The sequence below is a fragment of the Eumetopias jubatus genome, unplaced genomic scaffold (assembly GCF_037043125.1).
Source record: "Eumetopias jubatus isolate StellerSeaLion01/CBP00866 unplaced genomic scaffold, mEumJub1_p1.0 scaffold_1, whole genome shotgun sequence".
NCBI lineage: Eukaryota > Metazoa > Chordata > Mammalia > Carnivora > Otariidae > Eumetopias > Eumetopias jubatus.
In genome coordinates this window covers 216540158-216566860 of record NW_028274807.1, presented here as the reverse complement: position 1 = coordinate 216566860, position 26703 = coordinate 216540158, and the positions used below count along the sequence as shown (strand labels likewise).

The following is a 26703-nucleotide window of genomic DNA, read 5'->3' as shown; positions in this document are numbered from 1 at the left end:
ACAAGGGCGGCTCCACGGAGAAACTGAGTCAGATTCCCGGAACAGAAGGAGGACGTAGGCGGGTCAGCCAGCTAGGAGTCCATTCTCTTCGGAGCCGAACTCCGGGTAGGCAGATGAGACACGCGGGTTAGCGCCAGCCTGTCAGTCAGGACACAGGAGGCGGGGCCTGGGAGATCTGCCCAATCTGGGGCCACAGGGGCGGTGCCGGGATCACCGTCCAATCAGAACGTGAGGGGCCACAGGCTGTCCTATCACGGTGCGGGGAGCTCGGTGTCCCAGAGAAACGTCCAATCGGGGCCAAGAGGAGTTAACTCCGAAACCTCATCCAATCAGGTCTCAGAACCTGAAACATCGCCCAATCGGAGCGCGGAGCCTGTATACCATCCAATCAGGCCCGAGGGAGGGCCCTGGTGGCCTGGTAGGTGTGGCTCTCAGCCGCGGCCGGCCGCCGCGCTCCAGTCCTGAGCAGCCCAGGAGTGGCTGAGCTCGGCGGGGAGGACGCCCGGAGATCCGGGAGCGGGGCCCCGAGATGGTGAGCGCGGGGCCGGAGGGGGGGATCGAACCCGCCAGGACTAAGTGGAAGCGGCCGCGGTAGGGGGCCTCCCCATCCCCATGGGTCCGCACCTGAGTCCTTGGCGGGTGGAACTGGGGCGGGAGGCAGCGCCGAGGAGGGCGGGGGAGGCTGGGATTCGGGCGGGTGTGCAGCCTAACGGGAGCTTGCTCCTTGGTGAGTTACAGGTAGAGACTACCCAGGTGAGCTGTCCCGCAGAGGAAACTTGACTTGCAGCAGATGAGGAGACCTCAGGGAGTAACTTCAGATGCGCTACTCCCCTGCCGGGTGTGAGTGGGTTTCTTTCACTCAGGGTTAGGATGAATATTCAGAGGGGAGCTTGGTCATTGCCTGTAAAGGCAGGCGTAAGGTTGCCCGGAGGTAGTTGGAAAGCATTCCTAGAAAACCTGCCTCCAGGGTGAGGGTCATGAAGCCAGTGCTCCTCTGGGGGGCTGAGACTTCACATTTTAATCCCGCAGAGGTGACTGTTGGGAGTGGGGAAGAGGCGAAGGGCCTGCTCTGAGAGCCGGTATCCACTGCATGGGGTTTTGGGCTCTTACCTCGGGGAAGGAAAAGCAGGACTTCGCTTACTTTTGAAGCAGCCGTGAGAGATGTATTGTCTCTGACACGGTTTGGCTCTTTCCAGGCCTGGTAGAGACTGTCTTTGTGATGTAATTTTGGAATGTAGGTCAGGTTTGGTGGGGTGATGTCGGGAGTCAAGGACCAAGAAAGAATTCTTGAGATGTCTTTGGTGCAAAATGGTGGTTTTATTAAAGTCGGGGGACAGGACCGGTGGGCAGAAAGGGCTGCAGCCCAGGAGTTGTGAGGGGCAGCTGATTATATACTTGGGTGTTGGGGGAGGTAAGGAAAAGGGAGGTTTTTAAGAGAACTTTCCAGTGCTAAGGAAGACCCTCAGGATACTGGAGTCCTAGCTGTTGTCAAGTTAAGGTTGGTTTTCCCTCTTGCAAGGCATTAACATTAAGACAGCCCATAGCTTCCCGGAGGAATGTCACACAGATCTCACCCAGGAGTAGTGGAGGGAGGGGTTCGTGGGGTATCTGTGCTTTGTCCTCAGCTAGCCCTCTGCTCCCTCATCCTTTCCCCCCCTTAAACAATTTTGACCCTTCAATCTTTAAGTTTTGAATGTGGATGTCTCATATGTAACTTCTTCCTGCTGAATAGGGGTATAGAAATGTTCCTACCTGTGGGTCAGTATCGGTCCGTTGGGGAACATGTAGGGGAGTTACTAAAGGGGACAACATATATGAACGTGGACAACATATATGAACCTCCTTGAGTAGAAACATTGTCTGTGGCCTGGATGCTATGGTAGTGAAGGAGTCTTGGCACAAAATAAGGTTAATATTATAATGAGAAAGAGAAATCTGACTAAAAGATCTTTGATAGTTGACCTTTTTTTAAATTTTTTATTGTTATGTTAATCACCATATATTACATCATTAGTTTTTGATGTAGTGTTCCATGATTCATTGTTTGTTCATAACACCCAGTGCTCCACGCAGAATGTGCCCTCCTTAATACCCATCACCAGGCTAACCCATCCCCCTACCCTCCTCCCCTCTAGAACCCTCAGTTTGTTTTTCAGAGTCCATCATCTCTCATGGTTCGTCTCTCCCTCTGACTTACTCCCCTTCATTCTTCCTCTCCTGTTATCTTCTTCTTTCTCTTTTTTCTTAAAATATGTTGCATTATTTGTTTCAGAAGTACAGATCTGTGATTCAACAGTCTTGCACAATTCACAGCGCTTACCGTAGCACATACCCTCCCCAATGTCTATCACCCAGCCACCCCATCCCTCCCGCCCCCCACCACTCCAGTAACACTCAGTTTGTTCCTGAGATTAAGAATTCCTCATATCAGTGAGGTCATGTGATACATGTCTTTCTCTGATTGACTTATTTCACTCAGCATAACACCCTCCAGTTCCATCCACGTCGTTGCAAATGGCAAGATCTCATTCCTTTTGATGGCTGCATAATATTCCATTGTGTATATATACCACCTCTTCTTTATCCATTCATCTGTCGATGGACATCTTGGCTCTTTCCACAGTTTGGCTATTGTGGACATTGCTGCTATAAACATTGGGGTGCACGTACCCCTTCGGATCCCTACATTTGTATCTTTGGGGTAAATACCCAGTAGTGCAGTTGCTGGATCGTATGGTAGCTCTAATTTCAACTCTTTGAGGAACCTCCATACTGTTTTCCAGAGGGGTTGCACCAGCTTGCATTCCCACCAACAGTGTAGGAGGGTTCCCCTTTCTCTGCATCCCCGCCAACATCTGTCGTTCCCTGACTTGTTAATTTTAGCCATTCTGATGGGTGTGAGGTGGTATCTCATTGAGGTTTTGATTTGGATTTCCCTGATGCCGAGCAATGTTGAGCACTTTTTCATGTGTCTGTTGGCCACTTGGATGTCTTCTTTGGAAAAATGTCTGTTCATGTCTTCTGCCCATTTCTTGATTGGATTATTTGTTCTTTGGGTGTTGAATTTGATAAGTTCTTTATAGATTTTGGATACTAGCCCTTTATCTGATATGTCATTTGCAAATATTTTCTCCCATTCTGTCAGTTGTCTTTTGGTTTTGTGGACTGTTTCTTTTGCTGTGCAAAAGCTTTTTATCTTGATGAAATCCCAATAGTTCATTTTTGCCCTGGCTTCCCGTGCCTTTGGCGATGTTTCTAGGAAGAAGTTGCTGCGGCTGAGGTTGAAGAGGTTGCTACCTGTGTTCTCGTTTAGGATTTTGATGGACTCCTGTCTCACGTTTAGGTCTTTCAACCATTTGGAGTCTATTTTTGTGTGTGGTATAAGGAAATGGTCCAGTTTCATTCTTCTGCGTGTGGCTGTCCAATTTTCCCAACACCATTTGTTGAAGAGACTGTCTTTTTTCCATTGGACATTCTTTCCTGCTTTGTCAAAGATAAGTTGACGATAGTTGACCTTTGATAATTTTCCTCCAGTACCAGAGTTTAAAGCAATCACTAAAGGAAAGAGAGATCATTGAAAGCGTCAGTTTGAATATTCATGTCAGTTAGAAACCCAGAAATATTTTTGTGGTAATCTGGAATGTATACACGACATTCTGTTTTTATGACAGCGCAAGTTCTACTTTGTGCGACAGTTAAAACATCTAATGCCATTCTGTTTTGTAAAACTGCTTCACTCATTTGTATTACTTTAGTATTTAATAGAGAAGTGCTACTTTGGGTGTCACTTAGGGCTTTGACCATGTACTCATTATTAATAGAGCTTCCAGGTGCCAAACAACATCCTCCAGTCCCAAAGAGGGATGGATGCTAGGTGGTCATACAAATGAGACACAGAACATGTCCACCATCATTTTAAATTTGGAAGTTTGGCTGGGTGGGTAATGGTTTTAATAATGCATCAGTGCATCCAGGCAAAAGCCAGAGTACAGTGGCCTGTCCAGCCTAGGGGATGGACATGAGTTCGAGCCCCATATAACCACTGGGTCCGTTAGGAGCCAGCCATCTAATTTTGGGACTCCTTGAACTGCAGTCAAGATTTCAAGGGCTATTCAGTTTTGGGGGGGCCATCCTTTGAATTTGTGTAATAATTTCAGGCCCATGTTTGATTGGGGAATTATGGCTTGATAATAACCCCCTTTTCTTTAAATTGCTCCATGGGCATGTAGGACTAGGAAGGCATAGTTGGAGTCAGTATACCTACTAATTTTTAAGGCTTTTGCCAATTGCAAAGCACAGGTGGACACTATTAACTGCTTTGGGGGCAGATACATTTGTTGACAGGGCTTTGGCCTCAACAGTCTGAATTAGACTGACTATAGCATACCCAGCTTTCTTATTCCCTTTTCCATGAAATACCACCATTGGCAAACCAGCTGTCATCTGCATTTTTAATAGGGGCATCTTTAATCTGGTCGACTAGAATAAACAAGATCAATAACCTCTGAACAGTTTTGCTCTATAGAAGGATGACGGTCAGGTTCAGGCATAAGGGTAGCTGGGTTTAAAGTTCGACAGGTTTCAAGTATAATTCCAGGCATATCTATAAGCATAACCTGGTACTTAATAAGCCAGCCTCCCATCATCCATTGGTGGCTTTTGGTCTCTAAGGCACTCTGGACCTGATGTGAAGTCATTACAATCTGGGACTGTCCCATAGTGAGCTTGGAGGCTCCTTTACCAGGAGGGCTTTTATATGCTTGGCTAAAACCTGTGTTTGTAATTGTACCTCACTAGAGGTGGCTTTTAGGATAAATATGACTAAGGAATAAAACCACCAAGAAGCCTTTTTGGGGACTCCTGGGTGGCTCAGTTGGTTAAGCATCTTCTGCCTTTGGCTCAGGTCATGATCCCAGGGTCCTGGGATGGAGTCCTGCATGGGCTCCTTGCTCAGCGGGGAGCCTGCTTCTCCCTCTCCCTCTGCCTGCCACTCCCCCTGCTTGTGCTCCCCCTCCTGACAAATAAATGAATAAAATCTTTAAAATAAAAAAGCCCTTTTTGTTTGCGGTCCAGCCTTAACAATATCCTAATTATAAGGAATCACGGAAAGTGGGAGCAGACTTGTCTCAAGAGAAAAGGGCATCCCCAAGTGTACCATCCAATTCAGTCATAAAGAAAATGGGGTCATCTGTTATCTCCACACGTCCTTAGTTAACCCCATGAAATGGCGTACGCTCTGGGTTTTAAGGAGCGATTTTGTCATCCCAGCCACACAGAATTGGTCAAGGTGCTAGTTGTGTTATACAATTGTTGGGGAATCAAATCCATTTTTTTTAGTTGTTTAAAAATGCATATGCCCACAGGGTCCTGTTATTATCCCCACAGAATAACAAGCAAGAAGACTGTGTATACATGAGCTGCTGTGGCAATTTTTCTGGTTTACCTCAAGTTGTCTAGCTTAGGCAAACAACATTTAAGGAAAATCAAAACTAAGATTTAATATCTGCAAAGGTGGGTTATTGAAGCATTGTTTTTCTGTAAAATAACCCTCATTTCCAGAGATAGCCAAATCAAGACTAATTTGTTTGCAAAACAAGTCCAGTTTTAACAAACTTGGCTTAATTATTTACATAAGCTCAGCAAGAATGTTTGATCATATCTTTTAGAATCTGCTTTGCTAGAATCTGCTTATATTGAACTTTTAGTAGCCTCTCCAGACCAGAAGCCAAGCCAAGCGCTTGCCATCAGGCATGCCTGCAATACCCGTAGATTTGGGCAAATTCCTCTTCTCCAGGTCCCCAAAGTATCCTGAGGTCCCTGCACCTGCCAGGAAGTGACACTCTCTACTCACCTGGGGAGGCTCCTGGGAATTCAGTAAGCAAGGTATCAGGGCAACATTTCCAAGGGGCTTTATGGCTCCATGTTTCATAAAGTCAACCTCAGTTCCTTAAAGATATTTGGTCATATCTGAGTCTATGCATGTCTCTCTCAAATATGACATTCCAGTCAAAGCCTTGGTAAAATAACCAATGTTTCCAATGGTGTCCTGTTACGAGGAGAACAGAGTCTTACTGAATTTATGCAAATGACTCTGATGGCCAAGGAAGAAAGAATACTTACTGAGATCTTTTGAATTTCACAGGGTTCAGGTATGCTTTAATTTGTTTTATTATCATTTCTTTATATCACTGATGTCTTAAGAGAAAGGTCCCCTAGTCTGGAAGAGCAAATATTAGAGAACCAGGAATGTTTCAACCAAGAGTTAGAAAAAAACTATAATCATTTTTCCCAGTTCACTTAGTCCCGTGTTACTATTCTTGTTTAGTTTGAATGCAGCTTTAGTTAGTTCTGGAAATTCTTACCCATTTCAGTTTTATGATCTTAAAGATACTGAGTACCTGTATTTGTCCTAAAACCCTTTTTATGAATCTCCTTGAAGATGAACCATTTTACAGGAGAATAAGAACAATAGCTGTAAATGACAAAACACTCAAAAATGGACATGGTTGCAGATCTGATGAGAGATTACAATATAGCTGGCAAGGAAATCCGATTATTTCTGTGACACATAACACTTTAATAATCAAAATATTGAGTAATGGTCTTTTACCAGAACATAATAAAACTTGAGGAACTGCATATCATCTCTAGAATAGTTATAGCATTTACCCAAATGTAACCTAAGGCTTATTATTTGTTTAACAGTGTTTCCAGAGTAACTTAACATACCAGATAAAAATGCCTAATGAGTTAAAGAGACTCCATTTACAATTTAAATTTTGGGAAAACTGTTTAAACCTTAGAAAGTTATAGCACATACCTGGATAGGATTACAGATCATTACAAAACTCAATTTTTTTTTTTAATTTAACCAGTGTGACAATAAGAGATTCCAAAGGCAAAATGTAGGGTTACATAGTTGTTAGCAAAACTTAGTTCTTTAATACTGAGGAATTTTAACCAAGTAATTGAAGACCTGATAACCACAAAACATAGAAACTGGTTTTCTGGGCAGATAAAACAGAAAAAAAAAAAAAAAAACCTTTGTTTACATTTTCTTATTACGAGCAGACTAATAAATCAAGAAAACTTTGTCTTTTGAACAGAGAGAGAATTTCAATCTTATACCACGGTACTTTTAAAATCCCTTTATTTTAGGGATGCCTGGGTGGCTGAGTCAGTAAGCTTCTGCTTTTGGCTCAGGTCATGATCCCAGGGTCCTGGGATTGAGTCCCATGTCGGGCTCCCTGCTCAACTGGGAACCTGCTTTACCTTCTGCCTGCCGCTCCCCACTGCTTGTGCTCTCTCTGTCTCTGACAAATAAATAAATACAATCTTTTTTTTAAAAATCCCTTTATTTTAATCTTAGTACATCCTGACCACACGTAAAATTCCTTTCCAAAGATTTCCCTTCACAAACCTACAACTTTCTTTTGCATTTAGATTTTTGTCCCAAGCCATTTCTTTCCCAACAACCAGTCTCATTTAGGACAAAATTACCTTTTACCTTCAATAAAAACGTATTCCCATTCCTTCGATCTTTCTTACATATAGCATTGCTTGCCTTTTTCCCATCAGTCTTAATTACATTTAGTAGAATTTTGCATTCTTTAGAAACCTTAGTCTCCAGTGAAGACCAAGTAGTAACCAGTTGTGAACTACACCAGAATTCTTTAGATGGCAAACTTAACGAATCTATTAAGTACATTTAAATAAAGCATATTTATCAACAGACTCAAATATCCTTAGTTTCTTTGCAGTAAGAAGTCAATAGCACAAACTTAGGTTCAGTAATCAATGATTTAGCACCTTATTCTGTTTGGAAAAGACCTAGATATCCAATGAATTTAATCACATTTATCATCCAAGCAGAACTTTAAAGTTTCAGGTTACCAAAGACTTTGAAAGCTATTTTAACAATTTCCTATGAAAACTTTGAGACAGACATGATTAACCATCCTTTTAAGTCATCTTTTTGCTAACAAAATGCAACACAGATAACATGAGCTTATTTGAGCTTCAGTAAATCTTGGTAGAATAAAAGTTTCACATTTAATGCTGATAACTTTAAAGACATGTCTGTGGGGGGCGCCTGGGTGGCTCAGTTGTTACATCTGCCTTCGGCTCAGGTCATGATCCCAGGGTCCTGGGATCTAGCTCCGGGAGGCCTGCTTCTCCCTCTCCCACTCCCCCTGCTGTGTTCCCTCTCTTGCTGTGTCTCTCTCTGTCAAATAAATAAATAAAATCTTAAAAAAAAAAGACATGTCTATCTTAAACCAACAAACTTAAATTAGTTTAAATACCGAATATGTTCCACCTCGGCCCAACTAAAAGTCAATCAATTTGTTCCCCATTGTCCATTTTTACCTGAGACACTGGTGGGGAAATCTGGAGTGGGTGGTGTTAGGTCCAATGGATGCTCTTCTTGCTCCCTGACAGTGAAGTGAGGAGGCATGGTGCCTGAGGCACCAAGGATGGTCTAGAAGCCAGTTATGCAGGCCGCACCCAAGGTGGTGCAGAAACAGGAGGAAGCCAAGTGTTGCCAGAAGGCAGAGAAAGGGTTCCCAGTTCTAGAGCTCATCAGTTCCAACAGAAGAGCAGGCGCCATGTTTTCCTGCCAACAAGGGGGTATAGGCAGTCCACGTCGGGCCAGAGAAGATAGGGAGTTTCAGCAGCTGCTTGGGAATGTTCCTTAAAGTCCCCGTCTCAAGGGAGACTAACCACAGTTGGCTCCAGTTATAGCCATCAACCCAGGAAACGAGTGAGGGAGAAGCCCCCACATCTATTAGGTGGAAGAACAGAGAGAAAGAGAGTGTCCCCTTTGTCCGGGATGGCCTGTGTTTTCTCCAGCAACCTGGGTTTCCTCCGAGGAGGCCTATTTAGATAATTATCATCCAATGTGTGGTTGGGGGGTGGGCGGGTTACAAGCTGACACATTCAGGCAAACACATTCTGCAAGAGACCCTTAGGTCGGGGTCCTGGTGTAGAGCAATGAAGACCTAGGTACAAGCAATGAAGGTACTCTAAGCCCATTTGCCCTGTTTCCTGCAGAAGAGATCAAAAGGATAGATCCCATTGAGGCATGCAGTGTTACAGGAGCTTAGTCCTTCCCTAAATTTTGCAATCCGAATTGTTTCCAGTGGGTTAAAGGTATCTCAAGGGAGAATCTCTGGGGACTGAAGAAGCGCCCATGCTAGAGAACGTCCATTACCAAAGAAAATCTTCCCCCTTCCCCACCCCCCAACTCCCAGGTGGCGTCCCAAGCACAGCATATGTTAGAGGTTCCTGGTGCCAAAGTGACCTGAGGAATCCCCCTGAACATAATTGCTCTGATCATGACCACCCTTAAAGTCCCCTGTAGGAGGGAGGCCTGCCCTCTCCCCGCTTCCCCATCACATTCTAGACTACAGTGGGTACTTGGCATGTGGACCAAAATACCAAGCCTTGAAGGTCATGCCATAGAGGGTCACGCCTTATTTTACCTTGCCTTGAAGAATGTCATCGTTCTTTTTTTTAAAAAAGATTTTATTTTATTTGACACAGGGAGAGCACGCCTGCACAAGAAGGGGTAGACAGGGAGAGGGAGAAGCAGCCTCCCTGTGGAGTAGGGAGCCAGACGCTGGGCTCTAACCTAGGACCCTGAGATCATGACCTGAGTGGAAGGCAGATGCTTAACCTACTGAGCCACGCAGGCACCCCATACCCTGCCGTTTTTAACCCATAGAGAACACTAGAGAAGTTTTAGAAGGGAAAATTACCCAATTTTGTAGCTTAAGTAGTTAGTAGACGACATTGATGGAAAACAGTAAAGACAGAAATCCATCATGGTTTTAAGGGACCTTCCAACACATGTAGTCTTTAGAGCCAAATTCCCTAGGAAATAGCCCATGTCTTTTTTTTGTTTTGTTTTTTTAAGATTTTATTTATTTATTTGACAGAGGGAGAGGAAGCACAAGCAGGGGGAGCAGCAGGTAGAGGGAGAGGGAAAAGCAGGTTTCCCGCTGAGCAGGGAGCCTGATGCGGGACTCAATCCCAGGACTCTGGGATCGTGACCCTAGCTGAAGGCAGAGGCTTAACCGACTGAGCCACCCAGGCGTCCTCCGGGGTTGGGTTTTAATTCAATTGGGTACTGGTTTCAGCTGGCTCTTAGTGAAGGTCTCCAGGCCAGAAATGTGGAGGGGATCACATTAGACCAATGGGAGGAAACCTCACACGGGAGTCTTAAGATTGGCAGCCACCCTGGTGACGTAGGTGGCTGTCCTGTGCCCAAGACAGACAACTTTGTATAAGGACAGGAGTAAAGAGAGGGCATCAAGTTTCTGGGTCTTATTATCATCCCAGACAGGGTACCAACTTCCAGACAAAAGACAGGGTTTCTCCTCCTGGCAGAATAGCAACAGGCTAGAGGATTGCAGCCTGAGCAATCGACTTGAAAAGTTCCATTAGGACCATACTCCTTGAAGAGACCCTGGAATGAAAGTAAAGGCAGAGGGGAGAAAGTACTCACCAAGTTTGCACCGAGACTCAGAGTCCAGATGGAAAAGACTCAAAGCCCCGTATTCGGGTGCCATATGATGCACTTTGGGAATGTCGGTGAGGTTTGGTGGGGTGAGGTCTGGAGCCAACCACCAAGAAAGAATATTTGAAACCTCGTTGGTGCAAAATGGTTTTGTTAAAGCATTGGGGACAGGACCCATGGGCGGGAAGATCTGCCCCAGGGTTGTGAGGGGCAACTGATTATATACTTGGCAGTTGAGGGAGGTAAGGAACAGGGAGGTTGGTTTTTTGGTTTTTTTTTAAGATTTTATTTATTTGAGAGAGAGAGCCCTAGAGATACGGTGTGAGCACCTGAGAGAGGGAGAGGCAGACTGCCGCTGAGCAGGGCGCCTGAGGCTGGGCTGGATCCCATAATTTTGGGATCAGGACTGAAGCCCCAGGCAAACGCTTAACTTACTGAGGCACCCAGGCACCCCAAAAAAGGAAGGTTTTTAAGAGAATTTTCATATGCTAAATAAGACCTTCAGGATACTGGAGCCTTTGCCATTGTCAAGTTAAGGTTGGTTTTCCTTCTTGCAAGGCGTTAACATTAAGGTGGTTCATAGCTTCCTGGAGGAATGTCACCCAGACCCCACCCAGGAGTAGCCGGGGGAGGGGTCTGTGGGGTGTCAGTTTGTGCTTTGTCCTCAGCTAGCCCTCTTTTCCCTCATCATTTGCATTCCCTTCGTTCTCTTAAAATTTAAGGACTGAGGTTTTTTTGTTCTTGTTTATTTGTTTGTTTTTCCATTTCTTTGTGATTCTGACAGTGCTGGGAAGTTGTGCAGGTGTGCCCTAGGGCAGTTAGAGCCGGTAAGGCAGAGAGGGAGGGAGATAGCTGGGGGCCTAAAGTGATCTCTTTCTGGGCAGGGGCACCCACGGTGGACCCCTCGGTGAGTCAGAAACTACACCAGGTTGAGTTGTCCCACCTGGGAAACTGTTGGCGGAGATGAGGTCTCCGGGAATGGCTTCCAAAGCCATGACTCCTGGAGGCAGGGTGGATGGGCGCCTTTTGCTTCGAGGTGGGTGGATCTTTCCCTGGGGAAGCCTTGTCTTCCTCTGTGGAGAGGGGCCTGAGGTGGGCGTGTGCCTTAAGGAAACAGGCCTGTACCGTCACTGTATGTTGTATAAATGGAGCTTGTGCCCCTCATTGCGTGGAGATTTTAGTATTCTAATGAGGTAAAGGTAATTGTTGGTCATTCCAGAAGTCACTCCTTGGTCCATCTGCGCAGGGGCTAGTGGGGGGCTCCTCGCAAACTGGTCAGGGTGGTTTGGGCGTGCCGGAGGTCTGGTCAGGGCAGGGCCTCTGGCTCCAGGGGCGCGTTCCCTTTCATTGCCTGAGTGAAGAGATAAGCAGGAAAGGAGAGTTTCAGGGAAAATGTGGGGCAAAGATCAGTGACTACTAGCACGTGGGCAGTAGAGGTCACGTCGTGGGGACTAGCTGGTGACAGACCTGGGAGATGAACTCAGATACGGGCTTGGTTGAGGACACTTTATTGCAAAGAAGTTCCAAGAGAGACAAGGTCCGATGTCTAAGATCCTGCAGCGTCTCCAGTGACACAGAACCAGGGCTTTGCTTTTCTGTGTTGGGGGATGAGCAGGAAGGCCCAGTGTCAGGATCAGGCCCCTGCGATGAAGGAAGGCCTTGTGGCTCAGGTCCCCCAGCTCGGTGGGTGGTCACAGTGCAGCCCCCACAGTCAGGGGCTGTGGGGAGGACAGTAGCTTGGGTAAAGTGCGGGCGGGAAAGGGACTGTGCTGCACAGTTGGTCACACCAGTGTCCAGTGAAACACGTGAATTTAGCGGGTAGAGGCTGGTGTTGAGAAAATGAGGGCAAAGGCTGGGGGGCAGGGACCGTGGCGCTAGGGGCAGGGGGCTGTTGCATTAGGGGCAGGGCCTACATCCGTAGGGCCACCACTGTGGGCCTAAGACCTGCAAGTGTCTCAAGAGTTGTGTAAAAGGGGGTTTTTCTTTTCTAGAGAGGAATAAGGAAAAGCAGGCATGACCAGGTGTGATGATGACCCGGGGGTTCCCGGAGGCCAGCCTGTCCGCAGGAGGGGCTGTGTGCGGCTCAGGCTGAGGGCAGGTCCACCACGTTCAGGGTCTGGAGGAAGGAGAGAAGCCAGACCAACATTGAAGCAGCAAGCGTTTTGTGCCCGTGGGTCCGTGGGGACAAGCAGCTGAGCGAATCGTGGATGAGGCACAGAGTGTGGATTTGGGGGGTCTGTGCCCGGCCCTGGGGTGGATGAACAAGGGGGACTTCGCTGTGAGTCCTATCTTGGTGGCATGAGGAAGGGGACCCTCTGCCGTGGGGTTTCTTGTGCTGTGTGGGTGCAGCCGGCTGCTGATCCGCTCTGGCTCACACTCACTGCTCCTCCCGCATGTGTCCGGAGAGGCTCTTGCGAGCGGGGAGAGTCCAGTGTGGGCAACACGACTTTCGTCTTTGGGGCGTATTTGCAGGAGTAGGCTCTTGATATTCTCAAGTGTTAGTGTCTGCCACTGTGCTGCCCCCAAGATGACCAGTGCCCTGCCCCTTGCAGATGGTAAAACTGCTGTGGAAGAAAGAGTGCTTGCTGAGAGTTTCTGAATTTTAGAGGGTTCGGGTAGGGAGAAAAGTTAAATGTTTCAACTTGTTCAGAAAGGAATACTTTAAAATAAGTTATAAAAGCTGTAATCATCTTTAATTCATTCAGTCCCACTTTATTTATTTATTTATTATTTCTGTTTGAACACAGCTTTCCCATTATTTTTCGAAATTCTTACCCAGTTCAGTTGTATGATCTTAAAGATATCAATACCTGTATTCCCCCCCCACCAAAAAAAGCCCCTTTCATGAATCTTCTTTAAGACCAAACTCATTTTGCAAGAGCATCCAAACAGTAAATATAAATGGCAAAATTAAAACTCAGAAATGGCCATGGTTAATGATCTGATAGCAGACTTCGTTATAATGTAGCTGACTAGGAAATCTGGTTCTTCTGTGACACCTAGCATTTTAATAATTAGAATGTCAAGTGATGACCCTCTACCTTAGCATATTAAAACTTTAGGGGTTTTGGGGCACCTGGGTGGCTCAGTCATTAAGCATCTGCCTTCGGCTCAGGTCATGATCCCAGGGTCCTGGGATTGAGCCTCGCATCGGGCTCCCTGCCCATCAGGAAGCCTGCTTCTCCCTCTCTCTCCCTCTCCCCCTCCCTCTCCCTCCCCTGCTTGTGTTCCTTCTCTCGCTGTGTCTCTCTCTGTCAAATAAATAAATAAAAATCTTTAAAAAAAAAACTTTAGGGGTTTTATGTAATTTCTAAAACAGTTATAGCATTTGCCCATACAATACAACCTAAGGCTCATCGTTGTTTGACAGCACTTCCCAAGTACATTAACATACCATACGTACCACACATAACATACCAAATATACAAGCCTAATTAGTCAAAAAAAAAAAAAAAGACTTCATTTACCATTACTTCTTGGGGAAGTTTGTGAAAACCCTCAGAAAGTTTTAAAACAAATACCTAAATAGGATTATAGATTATTATACATTCTGAGAAGTTTTTTGTTTTTTGTTTTAGATTTTATTTCTTTATTTGACAGAGAGAGACACAGCGAGAGAAGGAACAGAAGCAGGGGGAGCGGGAGAGAGAGAAGCAGGCTCCCAGCTGAGCAGGGAGCCGACGTGGGACTCGATCCCAGGACCCTGGGATCATGACCCGAGCCGAAGGCAGACACTTAACAACTGAGCCACCCAGGCGCCCCACATTCTGAAAAGTTTTAACTTTAAATAATGGAAGACCTGATAAAGACAAAACATAGAAACTTTGGTTTTTCTAGGCAGATAAAGAAAGGAAGAAACTGTTTCTTTACACTTTCTTATGAAGAGCCGAATGACAAGCCAACAAAAGTTTGTCCTTTTTCACAGAGAGTAATGCAGAGTTTCAGGCTTAGACCAGTGTATTTTAAAAATCCATTTATTTCCATCTTAGTCCGTCCTGACCACACACACATAAAATTATTTTCGAAAGCTTTCCCTTCACAAACTTTCTACAACATTCTTTTGTGTTCAGATTTTGTCCTAAGGTTATGCTCTCTAAATAACCAGTCTCATTTTAGGACAAAATTACTTTCATTCACCACATAAAAATGTATTCCCATCCTTTATGTCTTTCTTATACATCTCCTATTCTCCTATATATACAGCTGTTTTCCTGATTTCCATCAGTCTTAATTACATTTAGCAGAATTGTAACGCTTAGAAACCTTATTCTCCAGTGAAAACCAGTTGTTGACGGTCTGATAAACCAGGATTCTTATTTTTTTTTTTTAAGATTTTACTTATTTATTTGATGGAGCAAGCGGGGAAGCAAGCTTCCCACTGATCAGGAAGCCCGATGTGGGGCTCGATCCCAGGACCCCAGGATCATGACCTGAGCCGAAGGCAGACGCTTAACTGACTAAGCCACCCAAGTGACCCTACACCAGGATTCTTTAGATGGCAAATTTATGATTGTTAGGAATGTGCTTTTTTCTTAGTATAGTTTCTCAATGAGGTTTGTCCTAAGGTTACTCTCTCTAAATAACCAGTCTCATTTTAGGACAAAATTACTCTCTTTCACCAGGGTTCCATGGAGGGGCCGTACCCTTTGATCTGGGAGTTTGTACTGAGGCCAGGAAACATTACATGACAAGATGAGATGTTTTTTCTCAGGTATTGAAGGCCAATTTTTCCCCCACTTTTTAAAAATACATCCCAAGGGTGAGTCCAAAGGGATAGAGGGGATTTGCCTCATGGTGGGAAAGCACTTCTGCCAGTTTCCAAAGGGGCATCCCACCAAGGGGAAGGGGGCTCCAACTCAAGGTTGTGATTTCAGTCAGGGCATCCACTGACCTGAGGGAGGAACAGACCTTACACGGGGTGACTGACCCTAGTGGGGTGTCCCACTAAAGAGAAGGTCATGAGAAATAGCAATAGTAATCCCTGCTGGGGTGTCTCCTGCAACAGGGAGGGCTGGGCACTGGGTGGCTTTAATCTGGGTCAGAAAAAGGAAGGGAAGACTCACCACTCAGACGCATGGGAGCATGTAGGACTGTAGATCAGCGTGGCAGCTGGATACATGGGAACAAAGGAATGAAGTGGGGGGTCCAAAGAAGCAAGGTATCCGAGAGTCAGCCAGCACCAGGAAAGGACCCCAGCCAAGTCTGTAACATGCAGATTAGCCCTGGACCAGCTGCCCTTGCCAACTGGACCGCACATTGGGAAAAGAGTGAGAACGCAAGGAAAGGGTTCCCTTCACGCTCTCAGATGTGGGCCAGAGACCTTCAGTTATCTGAAGAATACTCAGGTTAGACCCACTGATGGCTAAAAAGAGAAAGGAGAGGGAGGGAAGAATCCTCTCCCCAAGGGCAAGAGGGGAAATCCCTCACACTTTCAGGCAAGTGTGGTCCTGTGGGTTCCCTCTGGGGCTTCAGATCCTCACTGAGGAGTAAGTTAATCACCCAAAGGTCGTCAGTTCCCCAAGGAGTACTGGAGTCGGATCACTGAAGGAAAGTCCTGAGAAATTCCCAGAGAATGTGGGCAGAGTTCCCGCCCCGCAAGTCCGGTGGTCCCTGTAAAGACCACCAAATGTGGGGCAACCGATTGGGTGGAGCTGGCGGCATAGGTGGGGAAAGAATTCACCCAAGGCAGAACAAGGAGATAGAAGTTTATTGAATACACCACAAGGGATGGCAGGCAGGACAGCAGAGGAGAGTCTGTCTGCCACGAGGTGGTGATGAGGGGCTATAGTAATGGGGGATTGTGAGGGGATATGCAATCCTATGGAATTTTCCCTGTTTTGGTAACTGTGCATTACTTTGGTAAGTAGTCCTTTGGTTACTTAGGGCCTCTGGCCATTTCCAGGTAGGTCACTTAATGAGCCTGTTAGCATTCAGCTGTGTAGTCACTGTGGGCCCTTTGCCTTGTTGCTTATCTTTCCAATCCTCAAGCCTGTTGCCTGAAAGCAGCCCCTATGTTATGTACCCCCCCCCTTCTGCTAAAGTAACCCTGGGCTCCATTACCATCAATCCCTCAGGGGCTCTTCTTCCTGGTGCCCTTCTCCTTGAATTCCGGGCACTGGGGTATATATTTGAGGCCCTGATGACTTCCATGATTCTTCCAGAACTGGAACTCCTCTTACACACCAGCTGTGTCAAGCCCCTGGGCCCTGTGTCCATGCTCACAGTCCACCTAATCCAGGGAAGGGGTCGTGTCTGCCTCTGCCGGGATGGAGGGGACTGCATCAGGCTCCTTGACCTTGTTGCCTTCCAGGGAGAGATCTGCTCAAGTCAAGTGTCCACAACATCCTGACATTCTGCTTCCAGTTCTTAGAGCTGACAAGGCTGTAATCATCTTTGAGCAAGTCAAAGATGTGTTGTCCGATTTTTGTGTTGTATGAAAAAGTATTTCATTTTCATTTTTACCGTGCTAGAGTGCTCGGATCTGCTCTGAGTCAGCAAAAATAGCCTATATCTGGGTGTGTGTAAGTCTGTATCAGCTGATGTCATCACCCTCTGCTTCGGGTTCCCAGCCCTTCCCATCACTGAGTGCGCGGCAGCGGATGTGCTTGCATGTTGTCACTTCCCACACGGGTGTGACTCAGGTCCCAGGAATGGAGTGCAGTTCCCTGCCTATCACCCCCGTCCTCCCACACACATGGGTGAGGAGGGAGCCTTGCTGCAATAGAATATGTGGGATGTTTCAGGACGCGGTGGTCTTTGCGGATGTGGCTGTGAACTTCACCCCAGAAGAGTGGGCTTTGCTGGATCGTGGTCAGAGGAGGCTCTACAGAGATGTGATGCTGGAGACCTGCTGGAACCTGGCCTCACTGGGTAAGGACAGCTCTACCCCTTCACCAGAGTTTTAGGGAACGAATGTTGATCTTACTGGTGCGGAGGAATGGGAATATGTTGAAGAAGAGACAGACGTGGTCCAAGTCGTCATGGAAACTACCTAGGGTCACATACCTTTTCTTTGAAAACAGTTTCATGTGTTAAATTGATTTTTTATTAATCTTGATCCAAGTCTGAAACTCCCTAATTTTATAAATGTGAATGTGGCCTCCAGTGTGGCTCGGGGTGTGGCCAGTACCTGCTTTATCCCTCCTTACTCATGTCTGACTGTCTTCCATTCCCCCCTCAAGAGATTGGCCCCAAATCATTGGGAATTGGGGCGATGACCACTCTGGCTTTTTCAAGCTTGTGTTGTGTGGAGTATTGTGAAGATCTGGGGAGTCCATCACTTGCTGAGTATCGAGGAGAGAAGGTGGTGGTGGCTGTTGGTGTCTTTCAAGGAACTTCCGAAAGGGAAAAGGTTGTAGGCATCTAAAGGTTGATATCCTTGGTTGAGGACCAGTTGGAACTTGATGGCCTGGAGGAGACAAAGAATAGCAACATACTGATTAGTTTTGGTCCAAAGAGTAACATTAGGAGAACTCCTAGAGTGAGGGGAATAAAGGGAGTAAGGGTATAATTGTAAGTATTTGTGGACAGATTACCCAGGAACGCAGGTGTTCCCTTGTTATTAAATCTTTTATTTTTAAGGCAGAGAGGGAAGTGAAGACCCTGGATGTAGGGATTAGTAACCATTGGGCCAGTGGGTGAAGAAGACAGTTGAGTTATAAAAAGGAAATGATGGCTATGGCAAGCCCTATTTCTAATAAGATGACACAGGAAAAAAAAGAGAAGACTTGTAGGTCATGGAATCTTTTTGGAGAGTAATGTTAGATCTTTGAAGAGATCACAGGATAGGCATTGGTGGTGCTTGCCAGGGTTTGACTCTGGAGCAATGGATCCGGTCAGGGACTCCTGGTACCTTGATGGCTGTAGGGGAAGATAAAAGCACCAGGAAAAGCCCTTTCCACACAGGCTTTAGTTGGCATTTAGGGAAGCCCCCTTTTCAGACCTTGATTAGACTTTGTTCATTAGGTTCATATAGAGAAGGTGCCTCTTGTTGGGTAGTGGAAACTGTTAGGCTGTATTTTTTAAAACCTGTTGAAATTTGGATAAAGATCATATGACTTTGTATCCCTAGAGTCTCTGTCTCTACCAAGAGGTCTGTAGTAAGAAGGATCGCTCATAGAGGACTTCAAAAGGACTCAAATCCAGGGCCTCCTTGGGAGCTACATGACTACAGAGAAGGGAAATTGGCAAGGCTTCTTTCCAGTTCAGTGATTTTTTTGTGTGAGTTTTTTAATAATACCTTTTAGGTAGTGGTTGGCCCTTTCCACCTTCCCAGAGGACTGTGGCTTTCAAACACTATGAAGGTGGTATTTGATACCTAGTACTTTGGAGACAGATTGAACTATGGTGGCCACAATAGAAGAGTCCATTGTCACTCTGAAGTGACTCTGAGAGGCCAGATTAGGGGATAATTTCATGCAGAAGTTTGTTGACTACTCAATTGCCCTTTCAGTCCATGTCGGGTATGCCTCTGTCCACCCTCTGAAGGTGTCAAGAAGCATGAGAGGAGGTATTTGTATCCTCTGCAGGGTGGCATCTGAGTAAAAATCCATCTGCCAGTCTTCTCCAGGGTAGGATCCATACCTCTATATTGGTTGGATTAATTGAGGTTGATGGACACCCTGGGTTGGCATATGTGCAAGGCAAGAGGAGGTTATTTGTTGAACCACCTGGGAAAGTCCTTTACCTTGAAACATTCTGGAAATGACAGTTTGTAAGGCATCTTGTCCTAAATAAATAGAGTTATGAAGGACTTTAATTAGTTTCCATTGACAATTTTGAGGAATGGCCAATACTTGAGTGGGGGAGCAAATGAGCAAATTGTCCACATATTGAAGGGTAGTTCCCCTCTCAAGTTGTTAGTTTTGTGAATCCTTAGAGATGGCTTGGCCGAACAGATGGGGGTGGGGGGCTGTCCCTGAATCCCTGTGGGAGTATTGTCTAGGTAAGTTGTTGGGTGGGCCCAAAAGGGGTGGCCCATTCAGATGCAAACAAATTGGGATTCTTGAGCCAATGAGATGCAAAAGAAAGCATCTTTAAGGTCCAGGACCATAAACCCAGAGGCTGTTTGGAGGAATGGTACCCAGGATGACATATGGATTTGGCATGGTTGGGTGTAGGGATGCAACCGCCTCATTAATGGCTCACAAGTCTTGGACTAGGTGGTAGCTGTTTCCTTTTTTTTTAACTGCTAGGATGGGAATGTTGTAGGGTGAAGTTGTGGGGATAAGAAGCCCATGTTTTAAAACTTGGCTCAGGTCGTGATCTCAGAGTTGTGAGATTGTGCCCCACATTTGGCTCTGCACTGGGCATGGAGTCTGCTTAAGATTCTCTCTGACCCTCCCCATCCCTCTCTCTTTCTCTCTCTATCCCTCATCCCTCTCCCTTCCTCCCTCCCTAAAAAAATAATAATAAAATAAATCCTTAAGACTTTACCAAATACTATTAGAACTAACAAATGAATTTAGAAAAGTTGCAGAACACAAAATGAATATACCAAAATCTGTTGCCTTTCTTTCTTTCTTTCTCTTTCTTTCTTTCTTTCTTTCTTTCTTTCTTTCTTTCTTTCTTTCTTTCTTTTTCTTTCTTTCTTTCTTTCTTTCTTTCTTCTTTTTCTTTCTTTCTTTCATCTTTCTTTCTCTCTCTCTCCCCCTTTCTTTTTTTTATTTTTAAAGAATTTATTTATTTATTTGACAGAGAGAGATAGCAAGAATAGGAACACCAGCAGGGGGAGTGGGAGAGGGAGAAGCAGGCTTCCCGCCGAGCAGGGAGCCCGACGCGGGGCTCGATCCCAGGACCCTGGGATCATGACCTGAGCTGAAGGCAGATGCTTAACGACTGGGCCACCCAGGTGCTCCCTTCTTTCCTTCCTCCCTCCCTCCCTCCCTCCCTCCCTCCCAGTAGGTTCCATGACCAGCATGAGCCCAACATGAGGGCTTGAACTCATGACACTGAGCTGAGATGAGGAGTCAGATGCTTAACTGACTGAGCTACCCAGGCAACCCTCTGTTGCATTTTTTAAAAAATATTTTTATTTATTTATTTGTCAGAGAGCACAAGCAGAGGGAGAAGAAGGCTCCCCACTGAGCAAGGAGCCCAATGTGAGACTAGATCCCAGGACCTTGGGATCATGACCTGACCCAAAGGCAGACACTTAACTGACTGAGCCACCTAGGCGTCCCCCTCTGTTGCATTTCTATGTCAGAAAGAGAAATTAGGAAAACAGTCCCATGTTCAATTCTTTCAAAAAACAATAAAATACTGTGAATAAATGTAACCAAAGAAGTTGAAAGACCTGTGCTCTGAAAGCTATAAGACATTTAATGAAGAAAATTGAAGATGGCATAGTAAATGGAAAGATAAACCTTTGTCATGCCTTGTAAGTATTAATATTGTTAAAAAATGCTCAGACTTTGAAAAGCACTCTATATATTCAATGCAATCCATATTCTATATAATAGAAATAGTGTTTTTCAAAGAACTTTAGCAAAAAAACAAAACCTCTAAAATTTATATGGAAACAGAAAACATTGCACCTAAACAAAGCAGTGTTGAGAAAACATATTCAAGTTGAAGATGTAACAACCCCAGATTTCAAACTGTACTACAAAACTGAAAAATCGAAACAGTATGGTACTGGCACAAAAACAGACACATAAACCAAGGGAACAGAATAGAGTCCAGGATTTAACCCATGGTTATATGGTCAAATTATCTACAAAAAAAAAAGGAGTTGAGTATATACAATGGGGGAAAGACTGTCTCTTCAGTAACTGGTGTTAGGAAAACGAGACAGCTACTTGCAAAAGCATGAAACCACCCTATTACACCTTACACAAAAGTAAACTCTATGTGGATTCCATACCCAAGTGTAAGACTTGAAACCATATACTTCTTTTTTTTTTTAAGATTTTATTTATTTATTTATTTGACAGAGTGGGAGAGGGAGAAGCAGGCTTCCCACCGAGCAGGGAACCCGATGCGGGGCTCGATCCCAGGACCCTGGGCTCATGACGCGAACCGAAGGCAGATGCTTAACGACTGAGCCACCCAGGCGCCCCTGAAACCGTATACTTCTTAAGACAGAACAGAGGCATTAAACTCATGGACATCAGCCTTAGCTATATTTTTGTGGAATTATCCCTTCAGGCCAGGGAAACAAAAGGAAAAATATAAAATGGGGTAGAGGAACATAATAGACATTTTCCCAAAGAAGATATACAGATGGCCACCAGGCACATGAAAAGCTGCTCAGTAACAATAATCATCAGGAAGTGCAAATCAAAACCACAATGAGATATCACCTCAAAGCAGCCAGATAGGTATCAAAAAGACAAGAAATAACAAGTGTTGGTGAGAATGTGGAGAAAAGGCAACTCATTTTTGCTGGTGAGAAGGTACTTTGGTGCAGCCACTGTGTGGGAAACAGTATGGAGTTTGCACAAAACAGTAAACACAGAAGGACCGTATGGTCCTTAATTCCACTTCTGGGTGGTTCACCCTAGGAAAAAAACTAACACAAAAAGATATGTGCACGACCACGTTCACTGTGGCGTTAGTTACAGTACTCAACATATGGAAGCAACCCACGTGTCCATCGACAGATGAATGGATAATAAAGATGTGGTATTCACATACAACGGACTGTTACTCAACCATATAAAAAGGATAAAGTCTTGCCATTTGTGACAACATGAATGGACCTAGAGGGTATTCTTCCAAGTAAATAAGACAGAAAGACAAACACCATATTTTATTTATATGTATAATCTAAGTAGCAAAGTGAACAAGCAATAAAAGGAAAATAGAAACAGACTTAAAAGTATAGAGAACAAATTGGTGTTTACGAGATAGGAAGGGGATGGAGGAATGGGTGAAATAGATGAAGGGGATTAGTCAGTACAGAGTGACACTTTTTAAATAAGTCATGGGGGTGGTGCCTAGGTGGATCAGTCGGTTAAACATCTGCCTCTTGATTTCAGCTCAGGTCATGATCTCAGGGTCACAAGATTGAGCCCCTCATCAGGCTGTGCACTCAGTGGAGATTCTGCTTGAAGATTCTCTCCCTCTGCCCTCCCCCTCCCAAACTCTCTAGCTGTCTCTCAACATAATAAATAAATAAATCTTAAATAAGTCACGGGAATGAAGAGTACAGCAGAGGGAATATGGTCAGTAATATTGTAGTAGTTTTTTATAGTGACATGTTAATTACACTTAGTGTGGTGAGCATTTTGTAATATATATAATTGTTGAATCACTGTTGTACACCTGACACTAATATTATAGGTCAATATACTTCCACGAAAGAAAGAAAGAGAAAAAGAGAGAGAGGGAGGGCGGGAGAAAAGAAAGAAAAAGAAAAAGAAAAGCTTACACTCACCGTCATCAATGAAATTGAACCCTAAAGTAAGAATCCATCTTCCAGATTGCTTGTCACCCTCTAAATCCTCCCTCACGCTGGGCTGTTCTCCAGGGGCTGGGCAGCAGCCACACACACCATCCAACCTCCCAGTGGCAGTTGGGGCAGTCCAGGCAGGCTTCACCAAGGGCCTCTATGCCTTCAGAACATCCTAGCAACCCTCAGTTGGGCCAGGTTCTGGAGAAGGGAACAGCATTTGGACATGTCCATTAGAAACGTGACTCAGTTTTGTTCAAGAAGGGTGATTTTGTCACTTACCTGGCTTCCAAGTCAGACCGTTCATTCATCCTCACCCACGTTGCAAGCCTTTCTGTATTCCTCTTATAGAGGTAGGGTGCGGATGTGTGTATCTTGCCCAGGTCCTTTCTACTTTCCTTTTCTGATAACACTTATCTCCACATTAGTCTCCATCAATTTTGAAGTATTTCTGAGTAAACGGGCTGCGCTACATACACTTTCCTCTTATTGCCAAAGTCCCAAATCACTAGGGTCCTCAGAAGTTTTCTTTGATCACTTGTCCATTCTTCCTGATGAGCTTCATTTACATTTTGTGACGAGTATATGAATCGAAATCAACATATGGTCTATTTTCCTATCTTCAAATATCAGATCATTCCCAAGAAATTAAATTATGCTACCAATTTTTGCAGTTTGTCCCAGTCAGGATAAAAGGAGTGCATCGAGGACGCGGTGGAATATTTTGCAGAATGAGTTACCCAGTGAAGAGAAAATAGTCATATTTGCAAGAAATGATTCGTGTTCTGTTTTTGGAGAAAACCGGAAATTTCATAGCAGTGGAGATCAGACCCAAACCCAGGAAGGGCATTTGAGGTGAGTGACACTCCTACAGGAGAAGGGGATCAGGGCAGATTGCGAGACTAACTTGAAATTAGAGAGTAGCTGAAAACTTACCTCAACTATTGTATGGTCGGAATTTTCACACAATGAAGCTTTTATGAATGCATTCTAGATCCTGATCATCTGAAAAGCAGTTCAGTTGGAAACAATGGTGAGAAAAACTATTATCTGAGAAACCTAGAGTGTTATGACTATATTTGAGTCCTCAGCCAGTGCATTAAACTTGTTTCATTTTGTTACCATGGAGACAGCGCCACAAACACGCCCATTCATTGAAAATGGCCATTATGTAGTTAAATAAGCATTAGTAAACATCAATAGGTCACTAATAAAGAGTTTGGTTATAGTCATTATTCCCTAACAGTGTGCCTTCCTATTTTGAACAGAAGTCATTTGGTGGAGCGTGTCTGTGAAAACAATGAAGGTAATCAATGTGGAGAAACCGTAAGGCAGATTACAAGTTTTACTGTGCATGAGGATTGCCCTCCTGGAGAAAAATCCCATGAATGCACTAAGTATAGAGAAGCCTTCACAGATGGTTCTTTCCCTGAGAATCCAGGAAGATCTTATCCTGGACACAAACCTAGTCCCTGTGAGGAATGTGGGCCAGCCTGCAGGTGTGTCTTGAGCTTTAGCCCTCATGTTGACGCACACCTTGTAGGGAAACCCTGTGAATGTCAGGACACTGGGAGAGGATTGAAGAGAGAATTGAAGAGTCTCAGTAGTAAAAAATCTTTAGAGTGCAAGAAATGTGGAAAAGCTTTCACTCGCACCTCATCCTTTCGGGGTCATATGCGAGGTCACTGTGGACAGAGAGTCCATGCATGTGATGTGTGTGGGAAAGCCTTTATGTATCACTCCTGTCTTACACGTCATGTGAGAACTCACACTGGAATGAAACCCAGTGATGGTACAGACTATGGGAAAGCCTACATTTGCCTCTCATACTCTCAAGATTACTCAAGTAATCAAACTGGGAAACGAACTTTTAGATGTGGGCAGTGTGGGAAAGCCTTCACTCGTCAGGCCTACCTTCTAGTACATGTGAGGACACACACTGGGGAGAGACCCTATGAATGTCAGCAATGTGAGAAGACCTTCACAGATCATGGAAATCTGCGAGAACATGTGAGAACACACACTGGGGAGAGACCCTATGAATGTCAGGAGTGTGGGAAGACCTTCAAGTATAACTCAGGCCTGCGAGCACACATGAGGACACACACTGGGGAGAGACCCTATAAATGTCAGCAGTGTGGGAAAGCCTTCACTGGTCACTATTCCCTTCTAGTACATGTGAGAACACACACAGGGGACAGGCCCTATGAATGTGTGGAGTGTGGAAAAACTTTCCAGAAGTGTGAACATTTTAAACGTCACATGACCATGCACAGCACAGTGAAACCCTATGAATGTAAGGAGTGTGGCAGAGCCTTCCGGGATCGCACAGACCTGCGAATACATATGAGGACACACACTGGGGAAAGACCCTATGAGTGTCAGCAATGTGGGAAGACCTTCAGACATCTTGGAAATCTGCGAGGACATGTGAGAACGCACACTGGGGAGAGACCGTATGAATGTCAGCAATGTGGGAAGACCTTCAGGTATAACTCAGACCTGCGAGAACACGTGAGGACGCACACTGGGGAGAGACCCTATAAATGTCAGCAGTGTGGGAAAGCCTTCATTCATCGCTACACCCTCCTAGTACATGTGAGAGCACACACACAGGGTGGACATGTGGAATGTAAAGAGTGTGGGAAAGCATACAAGTTTTCCTCATCACTTCGAGTGCATATGAAGAAACACACTGGGGAGAGACGTTCACTAGTCACTGCTCCCTTCAAGAACACGTCAGGATGCACAGTGGACAGTATCCCTTTGAATCTAAGGACTCTGGTAAGACCTTCCAGTGTCCCATAGACCTGCAAGTACATGTGATGACACTCACTAGAGCAGAACCATATGAATGTCTGCACTATGAGAAAGCCTTCTGTTGTCCCTCTTCTCTTCGAGGACACATGTGAAAGCACAGTGATGTGAAACCTATGAACTTAAGAACCATGGAAAAGCCTTCAGGTACCTCATCAATCTGGGAGCACAGACACGATGCGGGAAAACATTTATTCTCCCTTAAAATCGTTTTTAAAATGCGAGCCAGCACACTGGAGATGAACCTGAATGGACACAATTTTGGGAAGACTTCCAGTATAGAAATTCATATACTGTTCATGAAAATTTTGACGGGACAGAAACTGTTTCATTGTTATAAACATGGTTTTGTTTTTGCAAGTGCCTCTTCCTTGATAGAGATGCGAAGTGTCTTACTCCTAGGTCATGTCGCTGATATGAACACGAATGGTGGTAAGTGTCCTTTGTCCTCTGCATCTGTACAACATAGACTTTGTTATCTCAGACGTGGAGTAATCACATGGTTATGTAAAACATGTCTCTTTTCCATTACAATGTCTCTTAGACCCAGGGGTGATAAGAATGTGCCTGTTTGGGGCAGTGGGGATAATATAACTTTATATAATTTTAGAAAAAGATTTCTTGAATTATACATTCCAGATGTTCCTAGTGTATGATCATGACACGAGACTTGTACTGTTGAAAGTTCTTTTATGTTGTCTGTTGCAGATACTGGAGTTTCCTGATTCTATATCACCTCTTCTTTTCAGTCTTTATTATTGAAAGATATTTTCAGGGCGCCTGGGTGGTGCAGTTGGTTAAGCATCCAACTGTTCGGTTTCAGCTCAGGTTGTGATCTCAGGGTTGTGAGATCAAGCCCTGCATCAGCTCCATGCTCAGCTTGGAGTCTGCTTGAGATTCTCTCTTCCTCCCCCTCTGCCTCACGCCCCTCTAAAATAAATAAATCTTAAATAAAAAAAGAAAGGTATATTTT

The 26703-nt window shown here is 45.0% G+C and overlaps 1 protein-coding gene across 2 annotated transcripts; it reads left to right on the top strand.

The window, feature by feature from the left end:
- The first annotated feature begins 441 nt into the window (after nucleotides 1–441).
- LOC114226175 (uncharacterized) lies at nucleotides 442–26703 on the top strand. 2 transcript variants are annotated; one of them, XM_028126113.2, is made up of 4 exons: nucleotides 442–532; nucleotides 17263–17389; nucleotides 23588–23768; nucleotides 24182–26703. In XM_028126113.2, exons 1-4 carry the CDS (start codon nucleotides 530–532, stop codon nucleotides 25719–25721), a joined length of 1851 nt encoding a protein of 616 aa, XP_027981914.2. In that variant the 5' UTR covers nucleotides 442–529; the 3' UTR covers nucleotides 25722–26703. The 2 variants fall into 2 exon arrangements, with proteins under 2 accessions (XP_027981914.2, XP_027981913.2); XM_028126112.2 differs by lacking the exon at nucleotides 442–532 and having other exon boundaries at nucleotides 16597–17389.

Bases quoted from the DNA above. Each gene is read 5' to 3' on its own strand.
- LOC114226175 (XM_028126112.2), top strand. From the start codon at position 17,059: ATGTCATCACCCTCTGCTTCGGGTTCCCAGCCCTTCCCATCACTGAGT. The intron at 17,390-23,587 runs GTAAGGACAGCT...CAATTTTTGCAG, and splicing joins CTGGAACCTGGCCTCACTGG to TTTGTCCCAGTCAGGATAAA. The intron at 23,769-24,181 runs GTGAGTGACACT...TATTTTGAACAG, and splicing joins ACCCAGGAAGGGCATTTGAG to AAGTCATTTGGTGGAGCGTG.